Here is an 8,112-nt window from a genome sequence, read left to right on the forward strand (position 1 = left end):
TCAACCACTATTACCTGATTTAAATTTTCAAGCATCTGTGCTTCTTGTTCCAGCTACCTTTCCCCATGATTGAAGGCTAAAGCTACTCGTCTTTTCAGTTTGTTATTTGGGGTTGTCTCTTTCCTTCTTTTTACTTATCTTGATTCAACAATTTAGGAAATTTCACCACCAACTGTAAAAACAAATGGCAAATACTCGTGGGGTTTCTTTAACAAGAACCAAATGTGTTTTAAAAAGAACATTCATCCGCTGCAAATACTGTGTTTTAAGTACTGTTGAACACCAAACTGAGGGTTGGGGCAACTTGGTTGAACACAGTATAGTTTATGCTTATGATTCAACTGAATCTTTTGGTAACGAATCCTGAAGGAGAGAGATTTAAAAGTATCAGCAAATCCACATAACCTGTCCATCATTTTATACATAAGCAAGGAAATCTTTTCAGCAATCCAATGTCTTTTCAGCAATCCAATTTGGACCAACTCTTTTATGATGATATCATGTTTTGAGTGTTTCTAACTCTATTTTGTACCATTGGGTATTATTTTATAGCTTCATCATCAAGTCATTATACCATATCTGATTCAGTACCAATTAATTTCCAAGTCTACATTTCTTTCCACTTCTTACATTAACTTCATTTCTTTCTCTGAATTAATGATTTCGTGAAGTCAAAGTCAATGTAAAACAGTTAAAGAACAATAAATTAAATGAAAGTAGTAATATCTTCAATCGTGTCTGCTATTTTTTATGCAGGGTAAAAGAGTAGCAAAAAACCAAAACAAGTTACAATTTTTAACTTGTACAAGCTATTGACTGGTCAGCAAGAGTGAAATTCCGATAAGAAAATTGTTAGAACCATTTACTCAAACTTGGCAAAATCTGAACCACCTAAACCAAACTCATTTTTTTCCAACTGCAACCAAAGGCAATGGCTGTGGCTCACCTTTTCCCTATATATGTAACCGTATGGCATCATAATCCATACCAGACACTCGTTGCCTCATCTTCCACTTCACTCTGGGTCACTTAGTTTCTTTGTTTTTTGCTCTTGGAGTGAGGAAATCCATAGGAAACAAGTACGTTTCGTCTCTTTTTAATTTTCATAATGGCTGGGACTGGAGTGTTTTCAGACATATTGGATGGAGATGTTTACAAGTACTATGCTGATGGTGAATGGAAGAAGTCTTCTTCTGGAAAAACTGTTGCAATTATCAACCCCACCACCAGAAAAACTCAGTATAAGGTTCAAGGTTGGCCTGCTAAACTTGTAAAACCACAGTTTATTTTGCTAATCATGTAAACCATATATGCATGCTTTTGTTTTTCCCATCAAATCTTGTCTTTTTTTTGTGGAAATATTGAGGTGTTGTTCTTGATTCCTTATGAAACTGTGTTTGTTTTCGTGGTGATCTAGATTAATCAAGGTGCCTTTGAGACCATACTTAACTATAGCCCAAATAGTTGAATTAGGGGCTGAAATCATATTAATGGCTAGTTTGTGCGTCTTGGTAAAATGATGCCTGAGGTGATTTTATTGTGGTGCTGCAAACAGCTTGTACACAAGAAGAGGTGAACAAGGTTATGGAATCAGCAAAAACTGCACAAAAATCATGGGCTAAGACTCCACTTTGGAAGAGAGCTGAGCTCCTTCATAAAGCTGCTGCTATCCTAAAGGAGCATAAAGCACCAATTGCTGAATGCCTGGTTAAAGAAATTGCAAAACCAGCCAAAGATGCCATTACCGAGGTATATAATAATCTGCTCCAACTTTTTTTGTGCAATTGTTTAATTCAGAACTGAAAAACAACTCATCTCAAGGAAAACTGGTTTTTGATATAATTCCATGAAGGTTGTGAGGTCCGGGGATCTTATTTCTTACACTGCTGAAGAAGGGGTAAGGATTCTTGGTGAAGGGAAATTCTTGGTATCTGATAGTTTTCCTGGAAATCAGAGAACCAAATATTGCCTCACCTCCAAGGTAATGTTTCATTCATTTGCTTCAGCATATGAAAAATTATATACAGAATCCTGTGAAAACAACCTGTTGTTCATGAGTTATAGTTGCAATTCAATGTATACAGATTCCGCTTGGAGTGATTCTGGCCATTCCACCATTCAATTATCCAGTTAACCTGGCTGTTTCAAAAATCGCACCGGCTTTAATTGCTGGAAACTCCCTTGTACTCAAGCCACCGACACAGGTACTTTTTACAAGCATACATGCTGATAACACATTTTGTCGAAACATATAATGTGGTCGAATTTGATAGTGTGTCCTAAAATTGGTAATCTTCTTACAGGGTGCTGTTTCTGCTCTTCATATGGTACACTGCTTTCATTTGGCTGGTTTTCCCAAAGGGCTCATTAGCTGTGTGACGGGGAAAGGCTCCGAGATCGGGGACTTCCTCACCATGCATCCTGGAGTTAACTGTATAAGGTAGTTCCATGCCATAGTGGACACTTCATTTGCTATGACAATATAGTGTATAACTTGCATTACCTTTTTCCTCAGCTTCACTGGTGGAGACACCGGCATTGCGATCTCAAAGAAGGCAGGAATGATCCCTCTGCAGATGGAATTGGGAGGAAAAGATGCATGTATCGTACTCGAGGATGCCGACTTGGATTTAGTTGCTGCAAACATAATAAAAGGAGGATTTTCTTACAGGTAAAAAAACAAGACTTGCTTGTTCTCACTTCTACTAGACATTTAACATGGTGTTTTAACTCTTTTTCGCTTGTACAACTACTACCACAGTGGTCAAAGATGCACGGCTGTCAAGGTTGTGTTAGTGATGGAATCTGTTGCTGATGTTCTGGTGGAGAAGGTGAAGGCAAAAGTGGCGAAATTAAGGGTCGGGGCACCGGAGGATGACTGCGATATCACTCCCGTGGTGTCGGAGTCGTCGGCTAATTTCATCGAAGGACTGGTGAAAGATGCCAAAGAGAAAGGAGCTACATTTTGTCAAGAGTACAAGAGAGATGGCAATCTTATATGGCCATTGTTGTTAGACAATGTTCGACCCGATATGAGGATCGCATGGGAGGAACCGTTTGGTCCGGTTTTACCGGTTATAAGGATTAACTCCATTGAGGAAGGTATCCACCACTGCAATGCTAGCAACTTTGGACTCCAAGGATGTGTCTTCACAAAGGATGTCAATAAAGCAATATTGATCAGTGATGCGATGGAGACGGGTACGGTTCAGATAAATTCTGCACCAGCTCGTGGACCAGATCATTTCCCATTTCAGGTAAACAAAATCTATATTGCATGTCCCAAATTGGATTACTTTCTTGTTATATCAGCAGCATTGTAAAATTATTGAGAACTGGGTTGCAAACAGGGTTTGAAAGACAGTGGAATAGGATCACAGGGGGTTACCAACAGCATTAACATGATGACAAAGATCAAGAGCACAGTTATCAACTTACCAACCCCGTCTTACACCATGGGTTAGGCATTTCATAAATATCAGAATAACAGCCAGGGTTATCTTAGTTAAGATAGTATTTGTGTTTTAGAGCTTATTTCCATATGATGTTTAGTGAAAAAGGATAAAAAATGGAGACAAGCAATTAAGAAAGACAGTTACATATGCATAATATAGTCTCTGTTATCGAATGTACCAAAGTTTCTTCGAGTGATGTTTGAAGACTTAGCAGAGCTTTTAATGAACATTGGTTTCTGGGTTTAGCCTATCCAGTTTAAGCCCGAAAATAATCATCAAAACTGACAGAATTGGGGCTAAAACCAGACAAGTGCCACTAATGGGTTTGGGTTCAATGTTGAAGGATTTCTTAAAATAAAACCCAGGCCTATTTTTTATGGTATAATTTACTCTCTTTTTTGTTCCATGTGTATGGTATAATATACAATTAGCACACACACATGATAGAATTAAGGAAAATTTATGTTTCCTAAAATGATAAATTTTGTTAGATTATATATATATAAACACCTGAATCTCCATGTATGAAAAGGGACCATCTCACTTTCTTAGAATAGTATTAAGAATTATATTATATTGTTTCATGAATAAATTTATATATAATATTAGTATTGAAAATGTAAATATAATCATTTTGTTTATACCAAAATTTCTCATTTTTTATCGAATTAAAATAACTATTTTATTATGGAGAGGGTTCTACTTGTACAGTGTATAAAATTGAAGTAAATTTATACACATCTTTAATTACAATAAATTACAACCTTAATCCTCATATTGTAACTTATTGATCAGATATTTTCCTTCTCCAAAAACAAAATCACAATTATAAAAAAATATACAAACTTGAATATATATATATTAAAGGATGCAAAGCTAAAAGATGGAAATTACATGCAATGATCACTATCATAACGTACTGCCATTTATTGATGGACGAAATCTGTTTATCAAAGCATCAAAGTCCGTCACTATTAGTACTAAAGATAGGGATAACCGTTGCTATAGGGGTATGTCTTAGAACCCTATGGGCGGCGGTAAATATCAGTTGGTTCGTTGGTACACTTCTGTTGGATGATAACTTTTCAACTAGACTTTTACTACGGTTCTTTCTGTCGGTACATTTTATGGGGTACATGACGGATTTAAAATGACTTCCGTATGTAATATCTCAAAAATTACTATTGAAATACCCCGAAAACTACTACAGTAATAAATTAGGTATCATTGATATAGTAAAATAAGGAAATAAAATGACAAAAAGGGAAATTTTGAGTTATGGCAACATTGGGAAGTATATTATGATATATTAATTCAAGAAAGGATTAAATCGTAAAAGTGATAAAAGTTTTGTTGACCAAGAGTAAATACTCAAAATTTGAGGGGATAAAGTGTAAATATGAAAAAGTTGAAGGACCAATAGTGCAAATATTTTAAGGGTGGAATAGTCTAGAAACTAAGGAAAATGGATGAATTAGGATCAAATTGAAAATGTAAAGAATTTTGAGGGACTAAATTGTAATTTTACCAAATTAAATGATGACTCAATGATGGAATTTTAAAAGATTATGAAAGGCAAAATGGTCAATTAGAGAGAGAGAACTCTAGAAGGTAATGATGATGTTGGTGATAATTTTAATTAATTAATTAATTAATTAGATAAATGTTATTTAATTAATATTTTATTAAGATTTTTAGTATTATTTTATTATTAAATGATTAATATAAAATGGAGGAAAGATGAAAAGAAATCATCATCTTCCCATGCATCCAACGTGAGAATAAGACAGAAAGAAAGAAAGTTTTGCTTTCTTTACAATTTGGTCCTTCCACAAAAAATTTACCATTTTCACCTAGAAATCAAAAGAATTTCCATATCCATCAAGAGAGAAAGATAATAAGGAGATTACGGGGAGCTAGAATATCAAGTTAGATTCAAGAAAGAGAAGCTGGAGAAGAGAGAAAATCAAGTTAAAGGTTGAAACTAACAGGACAAGGTAAGAACATCAAGATTTCAATATATTTTTAAGTTTGATATTATTGAAAAACATAGAAATGATGTTATAGTATTCTTATATAATGTATTATGTTCTTGATATATTAGTGAAGGGAAATAAGTGAAAGTGATGAGAAATATTATAGAGAAATGGAGTTACAAACTTAGTAATCAACATCTTGCACTAAAACAGTTTTGGACAGCAACAGTAGGTTAACTTTGAAAAATCACCATAAATTGTGGAGATCGAATTAGAAGATGAAAAAAATATGAAATTAAATCTTATTGAGCCTAGTTTCTCATAGAAGAAATGGTGTAAGTATGGAATTGTAAATAATGAGATATAATAAATTTTGTGAGACAATATCAGAATGAATTCGGGTTCCCCTGTTCTGACTTTGTAAAATCATTAAAAATTTGAGAAAAATAATTAGGGGATTAAATTTATATTTTTAAATCATTAATGAGTCTATTTTCAATATAAACAAACGGTAACATCATCCAAATCTCGTACGAGGAGATAATTAATTTTTAGTGAAGATGGGTCGAAACTGTTAGACAGCAGAACATGGATAACTTTAAAGAATAAACTGCACTTATTGGCTAAACCATAAATTCTGAAAATTTTATGGTAAGAAGATATGTGAGTCTAGTTTCATATAAGTTTAGCGGATCTTAATTCGGGGTTCCGTAGCTCAAGATATAAATAATTTAGTGACTATGACTCAAGTGGACAGCTTTGAATGAACATATAAATAAATAGTGAAATTATAGATAATGTTATATATTAGCATGTTATATACATTAAGGATGTGGAATGGAGAGGAGGAGGAGGAAAATATATAATTATTCAACTAGCATGAGTTTTCATTAAAAATGATTAATTTGCATGTTTTAGGTTTAGGGATTAAATTGAATAAAAGTAAAATTTTAAGGGTAAATTTGTAAAAATGTCAAAAAGTGACCAAATTGCATGAAATGAATTGTTTTATTATTTAAATTAATAAACTAAATGAAATATTAATTTAGATAAAGCTTGGGTGAAAATTCGAGAAAAATAGAAAATTACCAAAATGTCCCTGAATTTTGGTATTTCTGCAATTTAGCATTGTAAGTTTGTATGAACTATATTTTGTATAAATTTAGTTAAAGTGAATGTTATTTGGTGATGAATATTATATAAATATGTGTTTTATTATTGGAATTGAATTATTATTGGTAATATGTATAATTATTAGATGCATTAAAATGATTATCGGAAGCTCGATTGGATTGGAAGCTTGTCGGAGATATATCATACTATCCATTGGTTCTATCAGTAATTATGGATGATTTGATTCTGGTTATAATGGCATGAATAAATTAAATTAGTCAACGTTAGTTCATTAATGTTTTGATTTTGATTGGTTATAAATATGAATGCTTGATAAAATAATGAAATTTTTGTAAATTAATTTGTAAACTCCGGTAGTTCTATAACCCTATTCTGGCGATGGGTATGAATTAGGGGTGTTACACCGTAAGTAGATGTAAATCACCCAATAATTAAATCTGTAAATACAAAACTAAAACATGTCGGCCAATGTTGGTGATAGTAATATCAAATTAAAATTACCACATTTTCAGAATTCAATTTAATTTTATCATAATAGTGGTTATTAAAAATTTAGTAAATGTGAAACATAAGCGAAAAAACTTGTTTTATATAATTAATGAAGTTACGAATCATCAAAATTGAATGTGATCTATTTTATTAAAAAAATATATACATAATACCGGACATAAAATATGTTATGAATCGTAAAAAGTTGAAGCATAATAAATTTGTCCATTACTAAGACAAATGCAATAGATGGAGCACAAATCCAAGGTTACCAAACTTGACGACATTTCCTTTCCTTATCAAGTGGCGCCACTTAACTCATTCCTCTGCATCAAACACACTACCACATACAAGAAAATATTTTGCACAAAAGTCTTGCGTTACAAAAAGCCACTAAAACTTTAAATTTAATGAAGTCTTTCCAAGCGAGTCAAATACAAAATCATTTTTACTTATCCCCAAACCATCCATCTTTACACATCTAAGCAGAAGCATAAAACAAAAAGAAAACCCAAAGATGAGTGGTGAAAATCCCCAATTTCAATCTTTAACAATATAAAAGAGAACCCATGCACTAAAACCAATAAAAAAAAACCTCAAATCAGACCCAAACTAGTAGGCAATAACAATTAACTTGAAGACCGAAGTAGCAAATTTAGAAAAAAGTAATAAAAAGGAGGAATTGGTGGAATATTCACATTTCCAGTTTCCATATTTAAAATGTTTGAGACTTGATGTGATGTAATTATTTATATATAAGATTGAGTTATCTTATAAGCAAGAATCAAAATAATTACTTTTTTTGGGTTAAAAATTAATTAGACAAAGAGAAGAAAAGATCCAGCCCCGACCCCTTTAAATGAAAGATTTTTCATTTAGACCCCTTAAAATTTTTAAATTTTTTATATTAGTAAAGATAAAATTTTACTTTGGCCCCTCCTAAAAATGATAAAAATTTAATTTAGTCATTTAAAAATTATAAAGATACAAACTATTAAAATAGTGAAATCATATTTTTACTATATAATTTAATTTCGAACTCCTACAAATTTTCCACT

At 32.4% G+C, this 8,112-nt stretch overlaps 1 protein-coding gene across 1 annotated transcript; it reads left to right on the top strand.

Moving 5' to 3' along the window:
* Nucleotides 1-879: 879 nt before the first annotated feature.
* On the top strand, nt 880-3,682 carry LOC107906909 (NADP-dependent glyceraldehyde-3-phosphate dehydrogenase). The gene is made up of 8 exons (XM_016834060.2): nt 880-1,253; nt 1,556-1,749; nt 1,853-1,981; nt 2,085-2,204; nt 2,304-2,440; nt 2,516-2,671; nt 2,762-3,257; nt 3,351-3,682. Exons 1-8 carry the CDS (start codon nt 1,109-1,111, stop codon nt 3,462-3,464), a joined length of 1,491 nt encoding a protein of 496 aa, XP_016689549.1. The 5' UTR covers nt 880-1,108; the 3' UTR covers nt 3,465-3,682.
* The last annotated feature ends 4,430 nt before the right edge of the window (nt 3,683-8,112 follow it).

Source organism: Gossypium hirsutum, chromosome D05, assembly GCF_007990345.1.
Source record: "Gossypium hirsutum isolate 1008001.06 chromosome D05, Gossypium_hirsutum_v2.1, whole genome shotgun sequence".
NCBI lineage: Eukaryota > Viridiplantae > Streptophyta > Magnoliopsida > Malvales > Malvaceae > Gossypium > Gossypium hirsutum.

Excerpts from the sequence above, each read along its gene's own strand:
- LOC107906909 (XM_016834060.2), top strand. The coding sequence starts at position 1,109 with ATGGCTGGGACTGGAGTGTTTTCAGACATATTGGATGGAGATGTTTAC. Across the intron at positions 1,750-1,852 it reads CCAAAGATGCCATTACCGAG|GTTGTGAGGTCCGGGGATCT; the intron begins GTATATAATAAT and ends AATTCCATGAAG. Across the intron at positions 3,258-3,350 it reads CAGATCATTTCCCATTTCAG|GGTTTGAAAGACAGTGGAAT; the intron begins GTAAACAAAATC and ends GGTTGCAAACAG.